Source organism: Euprymna scolopes, chromosome 36 (assembly GCF_053919585.1).
Source record: "Euprymna scolopes isolate OS-2025 chromosome 36, ASM5391958v1, whole genome shotgun sequence".
NCBI classification, from domain to species: domain Eukaryota; kingdom Metazoa; phylum Mollusca; class Cephalopoda; order Sepiida; family Sepiolidae; genus Euprymna; species Euprymna scolopes.
Window position 1 is genome coordinate 10,835,387 of NC_136517.1, and position 20,288 is coordinate 10,855,674.

A 20,288-nucleotide genomic window follows, 5' to 3' on the forward strand; every position below is an offset into this window, starting at 1 on the left:
AAAAACAAACAGAAAAACGGCTTTCAACCCCCTCCCCAATTATCACTCGGTGGCCAGAAAGTGGGTGCTCATATTACGTTAAATTTATATAGGAAGGTGATCCCCATTTTTTGAATAAGTAATTTATTTATATCATAAGAACTATTTCTCTGCGCCACTTTAAAATTCGTTTTCAACCCCCCCCCCCCCCAAAAAAAAAAAAAAACTATGAAAGTCATCATTGTAAAGTTATTTTTTTTTTTTTTAAGTTGGAAAGATTCTAGACATTGACAAAAAAAGACATTTTTATCGCCTATAACACATTTTTTATCGCATTATCTTTAGGCCGCTGATCTTCACATTTACCAACTTGCGCTTAAAGTTTAAAAAAAAAGTATATTATATATATATATATATATATATATATATATATATATATATAAACAATTTACTTTAGATTCTGTGGAAATACCTTTTTCAATAATCGCTTAATCAAACTCGAGGATGGGTTTGCTACGTGGACAGTGAAACAACACGTTATGCAAAATTTGGCTAGGATCAAAGTGTAGTACTGGTTCTGATGCTGCAATTAGTCTTTTCTGTCAGTCAATGAAGTCCTGATGCTAGTTCACTTTAAGTGCACTAGCATCAGGACTTGTGTTGTGCGTGTGCGCTGCCCGCGCTATTTTTTAAATAGTATTTTCAAGTTTAATTAGTTTTATCATTTTTATTAAATTGTATTGTTAAACTACAGAATAGGTACAAAACACCCTCCTCATATTAAGAATAGTTTTCTAAATAATAACGTTATTTCAGCACGGATCAATAAGTGCACTGCACTGCACTACTAGCACGAAGTCCTAGACTGAAATCATTTTCATTTTTGCTCCAAATCCAGTGCAGCCTTTTTTTTGGGCGAGGGGGGGGGGATTCCCCCACTTTAAAACTAACCTTGGATCTAACTCTGCCCTCGTGGGAAGGCAAATAAATAGGAACATCAAGTTGATTGTTGAAATGGCAGAATTCGGTTATTTAAGAGGACGGCTCAACAAGAACTTGTTAACGTTGGGCTTGAAAACGACGATCATGTTATAGTCATCTGAGAAGTAGCTCCATAATATTGTGTTCCAGAGAGAGGATTTCTTGCATAGAACTTCCAGGGAAAAAAACTTTCATGGAATTTCTGTTTAATTCTAAGTACATAGGAGAATAAAGAGGTTTTATTACAGTGATTATATCTAGACGAGCTATTTTGTAAAAGTTTGGAGCTCAATCGAGCACCTACCATGAAAATAACGATAGAATAGAAAAAACTAGCAACCTATTTTTTCGTGAGAAAGTAGCTGTATGGAAGGTGTGTGTGTGTGTGTGTTTGTGTTTGCGCACACGCGTGTTTATTAAAATGCATAAAAATCAGTGTTTTTGTTTTCGGTTTCAAAAATCCGGGTTTCATTTTGCGTGGTCGATTTTCGGTTGTGGTAGCTCGTTATCGGATCTTACCGAGCCAGTATGGGTAGCCAGGGGGGGGGGCTGATCTATATATATGCACCTTTTTTTAATTCACCCCCCACTTATTGCATGATGACACAGGATAAACTTTAACCCACTCCGAAAGGGGGGGGGGGCTCGTGAAGAATATAAAAGTAAACGTGATCGGACCCGTCAGCATTCCCCGGTGAGGGTGTCCCGGACAACAGTCCATAAAACCAATCGTTCTTTCCTGAAAGGAGGAGGCAATGCCTAGGAGGATAGCCTCCTGAGTTATTTTTAACGATCCCAGCCCCAAAAAGTAAGAGGACGAAAATGGAAGCAAAACATTAATGTGAGAAAAAATAATATTAAAAAAATATTTAAAAAAAAAAAAGAAAAAAAAAGAAATTAATAGAATTTATCGTCACAGACAAAAAAAAAAAAACTTACGCATTGCTCCTTCGAGGACCATTTTCGGGTTAGCCGTCACACTGTCGTCCCCTGGTCGGCCTAAAGCGACCCCATCAACTCCGGGGGTTCCAGGCATACTCGAGGTATCAAAGAGTACGAACAATGGACTTGCTGTGTGTAATAATCTCGTTTAGCGAAATTAAATTAAATTTTCTCGGTCAGAAAGTGAAACTGTCAGCAACCAACAAGCCATAAAAGTAATCATTACCAAAAATTATCCAATTAGAAATATTTAGGGTTTATTTTATTTTTATTTTTATTCGCATGTGCGGGTTTCTCCTTCTCGTTACGATTTATGGTGTGCGTACTTTTTTTTTTTTCACCACAAACACGATGAGGACGAGTGACGACACTCTAGAACGTACTTGTAGTAGTTGTACTACTTTTTTTTTTTACACTTCTTTTTCTCTAGTGTTCCACGCAGCAGCAGCTAGCACTCAGTCGAGTGAGAGTGCGCGGGTCCCCCCTTCTTTTTCTTCTTCCTCCCTCTCTGTCTCTTTAATCTCTCGCTCTCCCCTCCCCCTTCTCCTTCTCTCTCTCCCTCCCTCCCTGATACCAGCAGTAGCCTTATTTATGTGGAGAGATGCGTTCGTGTTTATAAGAAGGTTACCATACTAATAGTTTAGCAGCTGTCCTATTGTTTCGTCTTTACAGGAGCTTAGGATATCAAAATGCCCCCACCTTCCCCTCCAAAAACAGTAAATAAATAAAACAAGTATACACGTATTAAGCTCAGATTTTAAGTAAAAAAAAAAAAAAAGTTTAAAGTGATTTTTTTTTTTTTTTTTTTTAGCTTATCACGATTTTAATAAATAAGTGTCCCCCCAAACGTAGGAACCACATCTTTTATTTCACATTAATTGAATTAACTTATGTATTTCAAACAGTCGAAAGAAAAATAAATAAGGCGATTGATGATGCCGATGCCCCCGTTTATGTCTAGTATCCGACCTCTGTCCTAACATTCAGCATGTGAGCATTAAAATAAAAAGTTTCTTGTTGGTACGGTAATCTTCCCAGGCTTTACCTCCTTCTCCTCTTTTCGGAGGAGGAAAGGGCAGGGCTGTATTAATCATTAAACAGTAAACACAATAAGCACATGCTAACAGCATCAAGTGAAAAGTTGTCAATTCAAAAGTACTTTTTTTTTAATCATACTTATATGAGGGAACAAAAAAAAATCAATTATTTTTTCACGTATTTTAGGCCAATATTTTCTTTTTAGAGTGCCACTAAAACCTATGGTTTGGAGTAGGGTTAAGTATTGGGGGTATCATTCGGATATAGGGTTAGTGAAAACCCTATAAAATTACCTGATGAGAGAGGGGAGTGATTCTATAAAATTACACTCAACTGCTTACGGCCTCTAAAACGTTTAATTTTACTCTGTGAGAGTGGGGGACTGGGGAGATGTTTATTTCCCGGCGTTTTCGCTTGGGGATTCAATCCGAAGTTTTTACTTGGGCCCCGAAGTCATTTTTTTAAATGATCTGTTTCCTGTTGGCTGACGTTACAGCTGGGTTTTGTGTAGTTCTAGGAGGTCGTCTTTCGAAGGCAGTAAGTTTAATGCTTACTACCCGAGGCGAGACGCTCCTACCAGACAATGCCGACAGGTCTGCTCAGGAACTTTTTGAATAACCAGAGCGAGAGCGCTACTGCTCCTTTAGGGGCACTGGATTCGCTCCCCCTACCTTCCTGGCCTTGTGTCACATCTTACTAAAGACTACTTTTGTGAGGGAATACCGATCGATTCGAACATGGCTATTTTTATACCTGTTGTGGTGGACATTGAACCCACCTTGTGTCACATCGCGTAGAACAGGCCGATCAAATCCTTGTCCTTTCGCTTCCTGTTAAATGGATTTGATTTACACTCTAAAAATGTCGAACGGTGAAGAATTTTTTTTGTGTTTTTATTAAATTGATGTTTATATATTTGCTTTAATATTATGTACTAGCGGGAAGATGGGGGGGGGGAGGCTTTGCCCGATCGTAAAATTTTAATTTTTCCAGATTTCGTAATTTTGTCATGATTTCAAAAATAAAGATAAAATAGTATTTGGGTGCCATCAGCTAGAATCGAAACTGAAAGCAAAACTGTAGCATTCAAAGCTGGTGACGTTTTACCACTGTACCAACGTGACATGTGTATGAATTAATTAAAACAAACTAACATGAATGTACAAAGTGTACATTGTTTTTTGTTGTTGTTTTTTTTTAAATTCTGAACCCTTGTTTGACCCCTTAAAAACTATTTTAACCGACTAAAGACCCATAAAAGAACGGTCCACAAAAAATCCAATCATTTGAGGCCCCTAGCAGTGGCGCACTCGCACTGGCGCTCTGCGATTTTTAGTTTTGGCAGAGATAGAGTTTGAAAATATGGAGACAGACAGATATACAGCCTTTTATATATTAGATTATTATAACGTAACCAAAAAGTTTTACTTCTTCCCCACCTCCGCATAAAATGTTTTTTCAACCAAACAGCCCATGCTCGGCCACAAGAGAGCACATGCCCGTGTAAAACGGAGATCACGTGGTCGATGCTAAGGAAAGATTGACCGAGTTTTTTTCCACGAAATCAGTTTTACTTACAAATATTATATAATAATAACGAATTCAACAAACCAACTCAAATTACTCTGTACTTTTCGTAACCATCAAAGAGTAGTATCTGTTCCAGATACAACACTGGGGTGTGGCTTTACTGAGGGCCCGACCCATTAATGGTTCTGTTCTATCCTAGGCGGCCATCCTCCTAGGCATCACCTCCTCTGCCGAGGATTAACGTATCATGGATCGTCTGAGGCACCCTGACTAGGAATTGTCGAAGGCTCCGATCACGGCAAATTTTACAGTCATCCAGATTTCCCCACTTTTGGGGAGCTGCCCCCCCCCCGTCAAAACGTTAAACTTACTTCCTATTTAATCCTGTCGTAGTGGGGAGCAAATAAATAAGCTCAACACTTGCTTATCTTTGAGGAGGACGTAGTTTCGTTTCTAATTCATTCAGACACAAAATCTAGAACTAAAAAAAATAGTTTTAACGTTCAGAGAAATTATTTTAGAAATATTCTTTGAGACAGACGTCTTTTAGGGCTAGGAGTAAAGTGTATTAACTGTTCTGATGCTACGCTTAGAGCGTTCTCCGCCAGTGAAGTAAATCCTTGTAAATCGAGTCATCCACCCCAACGCAAAGTGCCCCTTTAAGGGTAACTGGATTTTCTCCACATTTTGCCCTCGTTGAAGGCAAATGAATAGGAGTCCGTGTCAACGACTATACAAAATATTTTTTTATGGTGTTTGGTGGGTTTTTTTTTTTTTTTTTACTTTCTTTCCACCTCAGCATTCACCGTTAAATTGACGACTTATAGAGATTTTCGGATATGCTGAAAACGAATACCACATTTATATCTGTGGCAGGCAAGTAGTTTTCTAAATATTAAGACTTTTACTATCCAATGTAATCGATTATGTTTTTACTGGAGGACATGCTCCCCCACCCGAAAAGTACTAATGCGCATGCGTGTTACAAACTCCCCTCTCCCCATGTTAAGAATGGCGAACGTCACTGACATTCATTAAGTAATACATTGGAAAAAAAGTCTTAATATCCAAAAAAACTATTTATCTGCCCCAAATGTGTTATTCGTTTTCAACAGACCTAGAAATTTGTAAAAGTCGTTATTTTAAGGTGGTAAGAAAGTAAAAATGTACCCCCCCCCTCCAAAAAAAAAGTATATATATATATATAACTAACGGGACTTGTGGAAATTCCACAGCGGACGCTTTCATATGCAATATATTGATGTTGGCATTCTGTGGATGTTCAGGGTAAATGGAGACGCCCTGCTATTATTGTACCTATTTACTATGCCTCCCCACGGGACAGAGTTAGACACCAGGGTCGTTTTTTAACGTGGAGAAAAGGTACAAAAATAAAAATTGTCTCAGTCGTGAAAGATTTCTCCTCCACCGAAAGAGAACAAGAAATAGAAGTGCAGCATCTGAAGAACAGATACTACACTTTAAGCTAGCAGGGACGCCCGGTGTAGCTCGGTTGTAAAATACGCTTAAATATGATATTTTAATTTATGCAGATTTCGTATATATTATTATAGAATCAATTTTCTATCGATTCTTGTATATTATAAAGTTTAGATTTTAAAAATAAAAAAATATATACATATGACTTGGGTGTATCAGCTTGAATCAAAACAGAAACCAAAACTTATGAATATATATATATATATATATATATATATATATATATAACTGGAGTTCCTTCAGCTATAATCGAAACCGAAACTTATGAAGCATTTTTGGTAAAATTATTTATAAAAAAGATGCCATCAAGTATTATCGAAACCGAAAGCAAAACTTATTAAGAATTCTTGACAAATTATTTATTACAGGAAATGGAAGGTCATAACAATTAAACAAGTCACTCAGAAGAAAAAAGATGTAAGCGTGACACACAAAATAACACACACGCTATCGTATTAATATGTAGATAAATAAACAGCTTTTCTTTGTTTTTGTTTACTGTTTCTATACACAACAAAAACTTATATTTAAAAAATATATACGCCTATTTATTTATTTATTTATTTATACTTTTTCACCCCAAACAAAACCTATTTCCGCTTCGACGTATGGGAAGCTACTATTTGGGATCATGTCTACAGAGGACAATCTGAGAAGATGAGTGGGATATCTGCTATTATTACATGTAAATTCTGCATGTTGATACAGTTAAGAAAGCAAGATACAGGGAGGGAATTCCAAAGTCTAGCAGTTCGAGAGGAAAAAAAAAAAAAAACTATTAGAATAGAAGGCTTTCCGGAATCTAGGAAAAGTGAAGGGGTAAGATTTTGCTACTAGACAGGTTTGTCGGGGGTTATATACGTTGAGGGAATATAAGTGAACTTATTTCTCTAGAGCATATTCTATTAAAGTACTTGTAAAACAGACACAGGGATGTAACATTGTGGTGATGGGACAGTGGTTGGAGCTTGGTTGATAGTGCGATACCTATTAAATTGGAGACTCTATTTTTTTTTTTGACCCTGTCTAAGAGGAAGCTACTAGTAGTAGATACACCAGCACAGATGTGGCAACAGTACTCCATGCATGGACGAATTTGGACAAGGTGTGCACTCGCATCATCCAAAAATGCATCTTTCTACCAATTTTGTTTACCTACCTTATTTTCCAACACAAAACGGCAATCGATGGTGAGACCCCAATTTGAAAACTTTGAAGAGTGTGGAATAACCCTTTAGTAACCATTGCACCCAAGTTCACTCTGACCTGGTAGTACCTGCCAGAACTATTGTTTACAGACTTATGTGTTTGTCAAAATATATGCCTACAATTTGGGAGTTTTGGAGAGTGTTGAGACCCCTTCACTAGTCGACACTACTGCCAGGTCCACTTTAACCTGGTGTTGTAGTAGTACGTGTCAGAGGGTAAACAGAAACTATCATTTATATGCTATGTAGAAAAAATACGCCTCCCCCTTGCCTTTTGGAATTTCTTTCCTGATCCTCCTACCGTATCAACAGGAAGAAATTTAAATGTAATATGAACAAACATCTTGCTGAAGACTTCTCACTAAGGTTGTTATCTACGATATAAAAAGTCAAATGTGTGTTATGTGTGTGTGCGTGTTTGTATGTCCGCCAAAAACTTTCGACACACACAACAAATATTGACAAAATTGGTATCATTAGAAAGATCGATCTCTCAGACAACAAATAGCCAAGAATTGGCCAAAAACATTAATTCTTTGACCGTCAACTGGGTCGTTTTTTGCAAGGAGGGGGTCAGTTTTTGCATGAACATTTTTGCAAGTCATTCACACCTAGTGATCTCAATTTACATTTACAAGATGTTATTTCAAAGGTCTGTGATGTTGTAAGTGTGCCGTGGGCGAGACAGCTAATGTGTTTGCTTTTTTTCCCCTCCTTTTTCTCTTTTGCATTACAAGTTCGAGCCTGGCTACTGCGGCTAATTTTTTTTCTTGTGCTCACATGGACACTAACTGCTATTTTGATTGAAACATTTTTTTTTAGGACTGGGTTGCTCAATAGCCTTATTATATTACCTTTCAACACCCAGGCAACACTGGGTACACATGCTAGTTTTCTGTTATATGAAAAGCAAAATGTGTGTTAGTATGTGTGTGTATGTCTCCCCAAAACTTTTGACAGACGCAACAAACGCTGAAAAAAATCGGTATCATTAGAAAGATCAATCTTTCAGATGAAAAATATCTAAAAATTGTCCAAAAAGATTAATTCTGTGCTGGTCAACTAGGCCGTTTTTTTTTTTTTTTGCAAGGAGGGGTCAGTTTTTGCGTCAACATTTTTGCAAGTCATACTCCTGCCAATCTCAACGTATGTTTATAAAACCTTATTTTGAAGGCCTGTAATGTCATAAGTCACCGTGACAGTGACAGCTAATACGTTTGCTTTTTTCACCTCCTTTTCATATTTTGCGTTGTAGGTTCGAGCATGGCTACTGCGGCTATTTTTTTTTTTTTTTGCACTTGCACAGGTACTCGCTGTTATTTTGATTGAAGAAAAGTTGTTTTTTTTTAGGGATGGGGAATGGTTGTTCAGAAGGCTTAGTATACCACCTCTCTCCACCCGAGAAACGCCAGGTACCCATGCTAGTCTCCTCTTATATAAAGGAAAGCTGTGTGTGTGTGTGTGTGTGTGTGTGTGTGTGTGTGTGTGTGTGTGTGTGTGTGTTTGTATGTATGTCTACTAAAAGCTTTTGTCAGACATATCCAACCAGGTCAAAACTGGTACCATCTGAAAGAACAATGTCTCGGATGCATAATACGTGAAAATGAGAAAAAAAGATTAATTCTGTGGTGGTCAACTCAATCACTTTTGAGAAGGTGGGAATCCTTTTTAAAATCGTTGTTTTCACACGTCATGCACGCATATCAAACTAAAATTATGTTTAAAAAGCTTATTTTGCAATCTCATGACGTCATAAGCACTCGTGGGCAAACGCATTTACCTGTAACTTTTTGCTTTCTTTCCCTCTTTCGCATTTCTTGTTCGAGTCTGGTTGCTGCGGCTTAATTTTTTTTTTTTTTCGGTCGCACGGCACTCACTGTTATTTTGATTGAAAGTAAAGTTCTTTAGCTTCTTCTCTTCATATCCCTTCTGCTGAAATATCTGGTGGAGAGATCGTCATATACTTTTTTTTTCTTTAGGGAGGAAGGGGGGGCGATTACATTTTCATGTTTATATCCATTCTTTTATTTTTGTAACTGTTGTGAGGGTATTGATGAAAGTGCTTAATATCCTTAGTATAGCATGTGTGTCCAAACCGAACTTCATGTCCACCTGGGCAACACCAGGTATCCATGTTAGTCTATTATATAAAGAAAAATTGTCTGTGTGTCTGCATGTCTACTAAAAACTTTCATCACTTGCATCCCACTTGATCGAAACTGGTACCATCTGAATGAGCAGTTCCTTGAATGCATATGTAAAAATTGAAAAAAAAATGGTCAATTATTTTGTATAGAAATATAGTTTTAAATTAAAGGGGAAGGAGCAGTTAAAATCGTCTCTTGCCAAACGATTTCAACAAGTGCACATGCGTCAAGCATTATTTTTTAAATTTATTTAAATAAAATAATTTCCAACGTTATTTCGCAATCATTGCTGTGGTCCAATGGATTAGGAGGTCGTCTCATAAGCATTAATTTTGAGGTTCGCATACACCTACCGGTAGCGTTCTTTTTTTTTTTTTTTTTTTTTTTGCATTTAAACAGGGTTGTTTTGTAATTTCGGCAGATAATTATATTAAAACAAAATTTCCTTATTCCGATTGTTTTTTTTTTTTTATCAGTGGTTTATATTAACTGAGGTTTAGATTTTTATTTAAAAGAAAAATTCCAATTACGATTCTCTAAACACAAACAAAAAACTTCATTTATAGTTTTTTTTACGTTTTTTTTTTCTTTTTTATTTTTCATTTAAACAGGGTTAAAAGATTTTTAAACATTGTATTGAATCGGCGGTTAATTAAAACATTAACTGCTAATCTTTTTTTTTCTTTTAATAACAACAATAAGTCCTAACTAGGGCTAGGACAACAGCATATTCTTTTCATTGTTTTTACTCTCGAGTGTGTATTCGTTAATATCTTATATGCTTTCATACAGAGTGATGTGGTTCTCGGTTGATTAACGGTGTCTAACTGTGTCGGATATATACTCGAGAGTTAAAACAATGATAAGAATATGCTGTTGTCATAGCCCTAATCATAACTAATCATTTTTATAACATAAAAACGTTTATTTCGGTTAAAACAATTTCTACTTTGCTATTTTTAAAACTGAATTATTTTAAGTTTTGTTCCTTACAACAAACTGTAAAGAGAAATCTTTCTAGACTGAGGCAGAATTAAAGAAATTCGCTTACACTGGTATATAGTCGTTTCTGAATTTTTGAGATGAGGATTGGTTATTTGTATTATTATTCATCGGACTACTGTTCTCATCTTGTATGCGATTTTCACAACGTTTCAATCGATATAACCTCCGACCTTTTTCGGGTGTATTTCGTCGAACTCGGGAATATTTGGACCCATGGCGCAGTGGTTAGAGTACTAGGAAAAATCAATTGTAAAAGTGATATTCTCCTGAAGGTTGAAGGTTCAATCCTCAGTGTGGGCGAACGAAATATACATTTGCGAATTACTTAGGACCTCTATCCAGTCATGGCTGACAGAACAAGAGCATGCTACCCCTGTGAAGTAATAAAAGGGTTCCGCTCAAAATTTCATCCAAATTCCCAAGTTCGACAGAAACATTTCCGAATTTGACAAGATACACCCGAAGAAGGTCAGAGGTTATATTGACTGAAACGTTGTGAAAATCACACTCAAGATGAGAATAGTGGTCCGATGGTATATAGTCATCAAAAAGTGGTCAATATCTGGAGAATAGTTTCTTCTCATCATATCCCTTTTGCCGAAATATCTGGTGGGGAGGTTGTCACATACTTTTACTTTTTGGGGCGATTACATTTTCGTGTTTTTATCCGTTTTTAAGTAGGATTACCATATCTTTTATTTTTGAAATTGTTGTGGGGGTATCGACATAGCCCACGATGGAGTTGCCATATAATAATGAAAAAGAGCTCAGTATCCTTAGTATAGCAGGTGTGGCTAAATGGAACTTCATGTGGACCCAGGCAACGCCGGGTATCACTGCTAGTCTATTATGTAAAGGACAGTTGTTTGTGTGTATGTTTGTATGTCCAGCTAAAAGCTCAAAACCAAAGACCTACAAAGTTTATATTTTACTGATTGGCATTGCCCTAGATGTATAATGCCTAATGTTTACAAAAATGATTCATTATTTGGTGGTCTAATATCATTTAATGCTATCAAGACATACACGCACCTTTTAATGTTATCATGTAAATGAAAGTAACTCTGATTTAGCTGATTAGAGTTACGTGTGTGTATTTCCAGAGAAAGGAATGAGTTGAAAGAAGAAGAAAGAGGAAGTAGGCGGGAACAGAGAAGATATATAAATTATGTTCCACTTTTGTATCTGGTAATGCCAGGTAGCCCTGCTAGTCGTTTATCTAAAAGAAAAGTTGTTTGTGTGTTTGCTTGTATGTCCAGTTAAAAGTCCATAACTAATAACCAAAGACCTACAAAGTTTATTTGTATATTTTTTTTTGATCTGCATTGCCTCGGATGAATAATATCTAAAATTAAAAAAAGAATTTACATTTTAGTTGTAGGTCAACAAAGGAAGAAATGAAAATTCTTTACAGAGAGTGTTTTATAAGGAGGAATCAGAAAACGGAGCTTAGTTGAACACCAACCATAAAAATAGCGATAGAGTAGAGAAAAGGACACTCCCACTAGATTTCAAAGTCAATTTTGTATTCTGTAAAAGCAAAAAAAAAAAAAAAGAAAAAACGATACTCTGAGTGGCATTTTCCTAGATGTGGCAACTTAATATGCATTTGAGTCTTTTAGAACTTGAGGACTGTGTCAGAAGTGAGATGATTTCAGGAGTAGTAGAGAGTATCCAATCATTTTTCCAATGACCTTAGCAACAGAATTTCAGGTCTGAAGTGAATGTCAGTCTCAGAAACTTATATAATTAGATGGGGGGGGGGGCTACCTCATGGAAAGAACCATTTATTTCAATTGGAACAAAGTGAGGATCTGATCATTAGTACTAAGAAGCTTGGTTTTAGATGTAGTAATCAGACACCTTTTTCCCCATTGCACGATGTGCTCCTGGTTGCAAGAGAGAGAAACAAATTATAACAGTGCTGATGGCTATATTCAAATACAGAGCTGTGAACAAAACGATGTCACAGTAAGGAAAAAAAAGACTATAAAATGGAGAGAGAGCACATTTGAGAAGACGATCACATTAGAGACGTGGATAATGTTCGAGAACATGTTTGAGAAGATGATCGCATGAGAGATGTCACAGCCATGGCAGGAGAATGAGGAAGTTGCATGAAAAAGTGAGTTCCAGTTATTCTTTGTCTTGCTCTCCTTTGTGGCGTAGACTGCATACAAGGGGTGCGTCCCATGTGTAATTGTGCACCACGTTACAATGTATCAATCATTAATTCTCTTCAAAGTGTTGCCATAGATGGTTGTGTTATCTGCATTAATATTAACAAATGATCTTAGAATGTGATTTAAGAGATCATTGTTGAAGATCAGAAGGGAATTGGGCCTAGAATGGATACTTGAGGCACAACAATATTGATACTATGTACTTCACACTAGTGCCTATCAATGTCTGCGTTCATAAACTGACCAGAAAGAAGTTGATGGTTGAGAAGACATTTCCGAATATCCCATTGCTAACTTGCTTTAACAAATTAAATTTCTGTTGCCAACCCCTATCAGAGTCAAGAGCTATTGCTCTCATAACAAAGCCTCTGTCAATAATTTCACCGATCCTATGATATTACAGTAAGAATATCAGCTGCTAATCTTGCAGGACGAAATCTACATTGCCTGTTACTGAATAGATTGTTTTGCTAAAGTAGTTGACAATTTCTTGATTTATCACAGAATAAAACTTACTTATGACGCATAAAATGAGGCATGGTGTAAAACTCATATTCTGAAAGTGAAAAGTATTTTTTTTCTTTGCTCTTACTAATGAGTCACTGCTCATTAAGGTCTATAAGCCACTTGAGGATAAGGGTTTGTCAGGTGAGTGATGAGAAAAACATCATGAGGATTGCAGACGACAGTTAGATCTTAGCAGAATTGGATTATTCAAGCAAACAGCTTAAAAAGAATTTGTCAACATTGGACTTGAAAATGATCATGTTGTAGTCAGTTGGGAAGCAGTTTAATGGCATTGCATTCCCCCGATGGGCAGTTCTTTGAAAGAAACAAATTTGCTCATGGTAATTCTGTTTAACTTGAAGTAAAAACAAAAAGAAAGGAAAATTATTTATAGTGGTTGTAACTAGACGAGTTTTTGCTGTGAATGTTTTGTAAGGGTAAGGACAGAGATTAGAGTTTTTTTACTACTGAAGGTCGGGTTAAGGAATTCAATTACTAAATCAAAACAAAAATAAACAAATATACAACAAATAACTTGGGTTTGTTTTACAATCCGCAGACATACGAACAAGTGGTCAAAAATATAAAAAATAAATGTTATCAAAGGCAAGATAAGTTACCTTTCTACCTATGTGGAAAAGTTTTTAGTGGATTTACTCACTTTAAAATTTTTAATCGGTTCGAAAATCATGCAGTGTTCATCGATATATGTGAAAAAGACAAATGCTGGCAGCTGACTGTTAAATATTTGAAGTTTGGGAAAATGACTTAAAATTAAAAAAATTATAGAAAATAGTTTTTAGTTTTGATTAATTTTTTTTTAGTTTTAACTTATTTTCAAAACTTCACTATTTAAGAAGGTTAGCTCGTCACCATTTGTCTTGTTCACACCTATGGACAAACACTGTTTTCCAGACCGAATAGACGTTTTAAAGTGAATAATACCACTACAAACTTTTCCAGATAGGTAGAAGACTAACTTATCTTGCCTTTGATAACATTTATTTTTTATATTTTTTATTTGGACCACGTTTTCATATGTTCATGGATCGTAATACAAAACCAATAACGCAAAAAAAAATAAATAAATAAAATAAAAAAATTAGTTTTCTAGTGATCCACATACTTATTGTAGTTTTATAAACTTTATATAAGTGTTTTTTTTTTTTGGAGGGGGGTTCAGAATTTGTATCATAGCCTGAAAAGACTTGTAAAAAATGGATTCAAGATGACTACCATAATTCAATTGATTTGTAGGTTCGATGTCGTATGTTATACAACTGAAAAAAATCGAAAATTAAACAAAAATACAACTAATAATTGACACCAACCTCAATAAAATTTAATTTTCGGCCGATCTATATTGTTAAGTTTGCAGATTGAAACAAGTAACGTAGAAAGCAATACAAACGACGACTCAACAAACAAAGGTAGATCAAATAAGAAGTGTATTAGGAAAAGGTATATTTACAGGATATTTACATAATGGTGTCAAATAAGAGAGTCTTTGCTGGAGAAACATATCTGCTCTTGGCGGCCTTCGGTAGCTTCTGGTGAACACACCCTCAGACTGAGTCTTCCTATTTATGTGTAATTACTATCCACATATGCAAATGAATGTGTGCCACCACAACATATATATTTCTAATTTACTGAACTGTTTCACAGTTCTTTTTCATTTCAAAATGATTTGCACTGTATCGAAGGTGTAGCAACCAACACTCGCTACAAACACAGGCAGGAGCTACTTCTCAAAACTTCGAGATTTGAAATCCATTTCCTCCCTGGGTTGTTCAATCACAAGCCAGCTCTCAATCATGTGACAGAGTACATAAAAGGTGAAATTTGAAACCATTAACCCTCTTTCAACCTGACCCTGCCTGGGAGCAGACTTTGCCTGGGGTTTAGCCCCCAGGCTGAGCGTGAGTACTACAAGCTAGCTATGGCTTTCTTCAAACTCGCATTTATTTCCACGGGCTGTACCCAAACGAACATTCTTTATCATACTAAAGAACATACAACTCACACTCAACAACACGTCAACAAACTGAAGACTTTGCCCTTTCTTTCTCCTTTAATTGGCTTCCTTCGCCCCGGCGACTACTAGCTATAAACACGTGTGGACTGAAACTATTCTCTCCTTCAACAAGCCGACAATATATTAAATCTATCTCTACACAAGAACACGTCAACCTACTAACCCGTTTCTCTCTTGTACACTCTACTAACGAAGATAACAAATAAAGTTTATTTATTAATAAAGAATGAAACTCCATTGTGTTGTCCCTTATTCTATATATTTTGCCAAACCCGACGTGATATGAACACGCAACCCCATTACTTTATCTCTATATCTTGGTGACCCCGACGTGATGTAGCAGGTGTCGGCTGCTACAAAGGTTTTGGCTTAATGCGGCCGTCCATTTCCTTTTTAACAGTTTGCGAACTTACAATATGAATAAATGCCAGCCTGTAAAATGGATGTTAAACCGAATACATTTAAGAAAAGTAAAAAGTGGAATTTAGAGTCTAATTTCAACAGCAACGTAACTTTCGTTTCCTTTATTTTACGTTGCTGTTGTTAGTCCTTTACATTCTGACAAAGGGGGACGAATTACTGCTTCCTGTGCTGAAATCTATCCATTTAACACTTATCGCTGGTGACATTTTGAGTTAAAGTATCACCCCTTCCCAGCACCTTACATCAGGTGGCTTCATGCCTTGTCTGGTGCGATTTCTCTTAAGAAAAAAAAGTTCAAAAACTGAAAAAGTATGAATGTTGATAGTAAAGTAAATTTTCTTGGGTTTGCACTGTCGTAAGTAATCTCACCCGCTACTTAATTGGCTGAAAAATGCGACGCTCACTCTTTGTTTATAAAAAAAACGTTTAGAGCACTGTAAAAGTGGTGGACGGATGTCTGTTTAAATAGACATTTGGCGAGATTATTTACGGTCGCCGCTCGGCTCGTGGGTCGATCGGTAGAACTGCTGACTGTCAACGCAATGGTTCTAAGTTCAATCCTCGGCTTGGGAGAGATGCTAGTCTAGCGGCACTGATGGGTTGTGATACAACGAAACAGGACTGTATGTCGATGACTAAATATATATATATATATATATATATATATATATATATATATATATATATTTATATATATATACAGATATATGAGAGAGAGGGGGGATCGGGGGGGAAATAATAAACTGTTTTATAACACGCTTTTAGATGCGAAAAAGAATTTTCTATTTTTTTCTTTTCTTTTTTCTAATTAAATTCAGTTTTGTTGATCTTTTTCTTCGGAAGTAAAAGTATTCATCCTTATGCTATGTTATCGAAGTCGCGCTAACTGGTATTGTAAGTAGTAGTAGTAGTAGTAGTAGTAGTAGTAGAATAATTCATCATCATCATCATCATCATCATTTTATTTATTTAATCCGGAAAGGAGCGCGGTAGCCAAATATGTAGTTGAAAAAGTGTCGGCAAGTAAAAGAATCTTGAAATGAAAAATATAGAATAAACAAATAAACTGTTTTAGAAAATACTTTTAGATGCGAAAAAAAAACATTTTTTTTTTCTAATTTAGGATTTAAAAATCCCTTAGCATATATATATATATATATATATATATATATATATATATACTAGCAAAAGTACCCGTCGTTGACTGGGTTAAAAAACAGCCTACAGAAAATGGACTCTGATTTCCTTTCTAGGGCAATTACTCTTGACATATCAAAGGCCTTCGACAAGGTATGGCAGAAGGGTCTACTTCACAAGATTTCCAGCTACGGTATAACTGGAAATGTTTTCTCAATCATTAAATCATTTCTCTCCGATAGGCTCATAAGAGTAGTGGTAGATGGACAAAAATCGGAGGCCTGCAATATAAATGCTGGAGTCCCTCAGGGGTCAATCCTGAGCCCAACTCTCTTCCTGATCTTACATCAATGACCTCCCTAAGCACATACTTAAATCATTCATTGACATCTATGCTGATGACATGACCATCTACGGCAACATATCAAAGGCTGTAAATGACAAAGTTCTCTCTGATTCTCTCTCCTCTGATCTCGAGCGCGTGGTTCAATGGGGGAAGATGTGGCTGGTTACCTTTAATGCATCTAAAACCAAACTCCTATCCTTACATCATCAACGCTCTGATCCCCATCTCGCATCAATTGTGATGGATGGCTCTCGTCTGGGTGAGGCCCCGTGTTTTGACAAGCTTCTGGGTTTGACCTTTACTCCTGATCTGAAATGGAACACGTACATCAAGTCTGTTGCCAAGGTCGCTGGAAAGATGGTGGAATCCTTCTACCGCTCCAGAAGATATCTCACTACTGATGCAATTCTCTATCTATATAAAAGCCAAGTACGTCCAAGGATGGAATACTGCTGCCATATCTGGGCAGGAGCTGCTAAAAACAGACTATCCTGCCTTGACAAAGTACAAAATAGACTTCGTGGCTTAGTGGGGGATGCCCTTTTCTCTACCCTGCAACCTCTCTCCCACAGAAGAGACGTTGCGAGCCTATCCTTGTTTTATCGCTATTTCCATGGCAGGTGCTCGTCTGAACTCCAATCTCTGGTCCCCCCCTCGCCAATCTTTCGCAAAAAACACCCGTCTAGCTGAATCCACTGTCAAAAGTTTCCCCCACTCTTTATCTGTGCCTAAATCAAAACGCGGATTCCATGAACAAAGCTTCTTTCTTAGAACTGCACGCCTGTGGAACTCTGTTCCGTCTGCCTGCTTCCCACCGGACTACAACTTGGATGTCTTCAAGTCCAACGTTAACAAATTCCTAATGAACCACCCCCTTAAGTAAACACTGCATCAAATCTCCACACTAACGTAATGTACTTGCAATAACTCTTATCCCTGAGTGGCTTCCGGGCCTTGATAAGTGGTGACCACTGTGTAAAAAAAAAAAATTTATTAAATTATGATAGGTTATGAAAAGGAAGGGTTGTAAATTTGGGTTGAATTTGGGGGTATCAAAACCAAAGCAAAATATGATGAAAGTAAAAATAAAATAGATAAACCCCATAATTTATTATACCATACCTGTCCACACTGAAACACTTATCACAATATTCTGTGGATCTATATTAAAAAATCTTGTTAAACTTTGTGACATATTTCCATTCTATGGAGGTCAGGTGCGAACGAACACCCAATAATTTTATTATACCATATTTCTTCAAACTGAAACATAATTATCAAAGTATACTTACGCAGATAGATATGAAAAGTCTTTATTAAAGTTTGTGCCTATTTCCATTCTATGGAGGCCAGGTGCGAACGCAGACCCCACAATTTTATTATACCATCCCTATTTAAGTTAAAACATATTTATCAAAATATTCTTATGTACATCTATATCAAAAACACTTGTAAACGTTTTTTTTTTTTTTTTAATTCCATACTTTGTGGACCAGGCGCGAATGCAGACCCCACAATTTTAATGAACCACCGTTCTGCCAGATCAAACATACCCATTCCTGTGTCTCGATACATCTTCTATCATTATATGTAATCAGTTTTTTTTTTAAATAGTCAACCATATAGGAGCCTATTCGTGACCACACACACACACACACACACACACACAGCTTTATATTATATATATATATATATATATATATATATATATATATATATATATATGAGAGAGAGAGAGAGACTTGTATGTAATATGCTGAGTTTTACTGTGTTCGTGTAATTCAGTTTCTGTAAACAATATTCTATTGTCAAGAGTGTTTTTATTCAAGAAGTCTGAAGAAATGCTGGTTGTGAAAATTTTCAAACGCCATAATGCTTGAAATTGTCGAACTGGTATGGAAACAATTGTAACTAACACTTTCGGTTGCTATCAACACCGTTTTTGAAGTCTTGGTTTTGTTTATACAACTATATATAGAACTTAAGAACTCTTTCTCTGCTGGGTCGATCGGTGGAACTGCTGACTGTCAACGCGATGGTTCTAGGTTCAATCCTCGACTTGGGAGTGGTACTAGTCTAGCGGCACTGATGATTTGTGATACAACGAAACAGGACTGTATGTCGATGACTACAAATATGTATACACACACACACACACCTGTTTTTTGTGTTATTAACGGTTGTCCATGTATTTTTTAATAAGTCTCTGGGCCTAGACATAAGAAAAAAAACATTAAAAACTGAAAAACTATTAACACTAATAGTAAAGTAAATTTTCTTGCGTTTGGTAAACGTTTCCCTTCCCCTCCCCCTCCCCGGCCCTTTTTACTGTCGCTCGTTTTGCCTTAAAAAGTCCACAGCGGCAAAACGTAAAATGCGGTTACAGCAATTAAAAACAAGTTGGACGATACAATAAAATCGGTTAAGTATCATCATCACTCGCCGACGATAAATTTAACGATTCTCGTAGCCACCCCCATCGGACCCACACCGCCAATTAATAATAACAAAACTGTGAAATATGCGGGAGGAGAAAAAAATGAATGAATATTTGTGAATGATTTACAAATAGTAAATAAATAATAAAAATAAAAGAAATGAGAAAAAAAAAAGCAACAAAAAACAAACAAACAAACAAAAACCACTAACTGTAGTCATAAGTACGCTTAGTCAGCAGTTTAATAGTAAGTACGTTTCTTTTTTCTTGTGAATCGCGAATAAGTTTCTCGGTGCAGGCGTTGCTGCTGTAGTCGTTTTAAAGCGTGAAGAAGAAAACAGCATCAACATGGAGAAAGGAAAAAAGGTGAAATATTCACGATCTGTCTTTTGTACCGATTGACACCATTTTTAGAAAAAGGGGAAACAAAAGCCCATCACATCGAGAAGGGGAATAGCGCGCATGACATTACTTGCTAATTCTAACACTCCGTGTCAAGCCCCAAAAGATTAATCAAACTTCCTATACAATCACAAACACTAAGAATATATATATATCATGTTGACACACCGGTTCTCGTACGATCACTGAAGTTTAGCAACGACGAGCCTGGCCAATACTAGATGGGTGACCATTTGGGAATACTAGGCGTTGTATGTGCTTTCCCTCCGATTTGAATTTGTACTTACCACTCTAGTTTAAACAATGCTGACTCAAGAGAAATATGGTAGTGATTGCGCAACTCTTGCCACAAAAATTTTACGCCCAGGCGTGGCTATCCATAATCTATCAAGACTGAACAGAGCCGTGTATATATAGGCACACACACGTGTGTGTGTGTGTGTGTGTGTGTGTGTGTGTGTGTGTGTGTGTGTGTGTGTGTGTGT

General features: G+C 36.5%; 1 protein-coding gene across 2 annotated transcripts in view; it reads right to left on the minus strand.

Moving 5' to 3' along the window:
* The window catches only part of LOC145260333 (ribosomal protein S6 kinase alpha-5-like), a 427,160-nt gene that overhangs the window by 160,083 nt on the left and 246,789 nt on the right, over positions 1–20,288 (minus strand). The window contains exon 1 of one of the 2 annotated variants that reach the window (XM_080118246.1): positions 1,900–2,437. The exons of the other annotated variant lie outside the window; for it this stretch is intronic. Coding sequence (XP_079974372.1) covers positions 1,900–1,996 — 97 coding nt within the window. The 5' untranslated portion in view covers positions 1,997–2,437. Of the gene's footprint in view, positions 1–1,899; positions 2,438–20,288 lie in introns of those variants that run through there. 2 annotated transcript variants of the gene reach the window in all.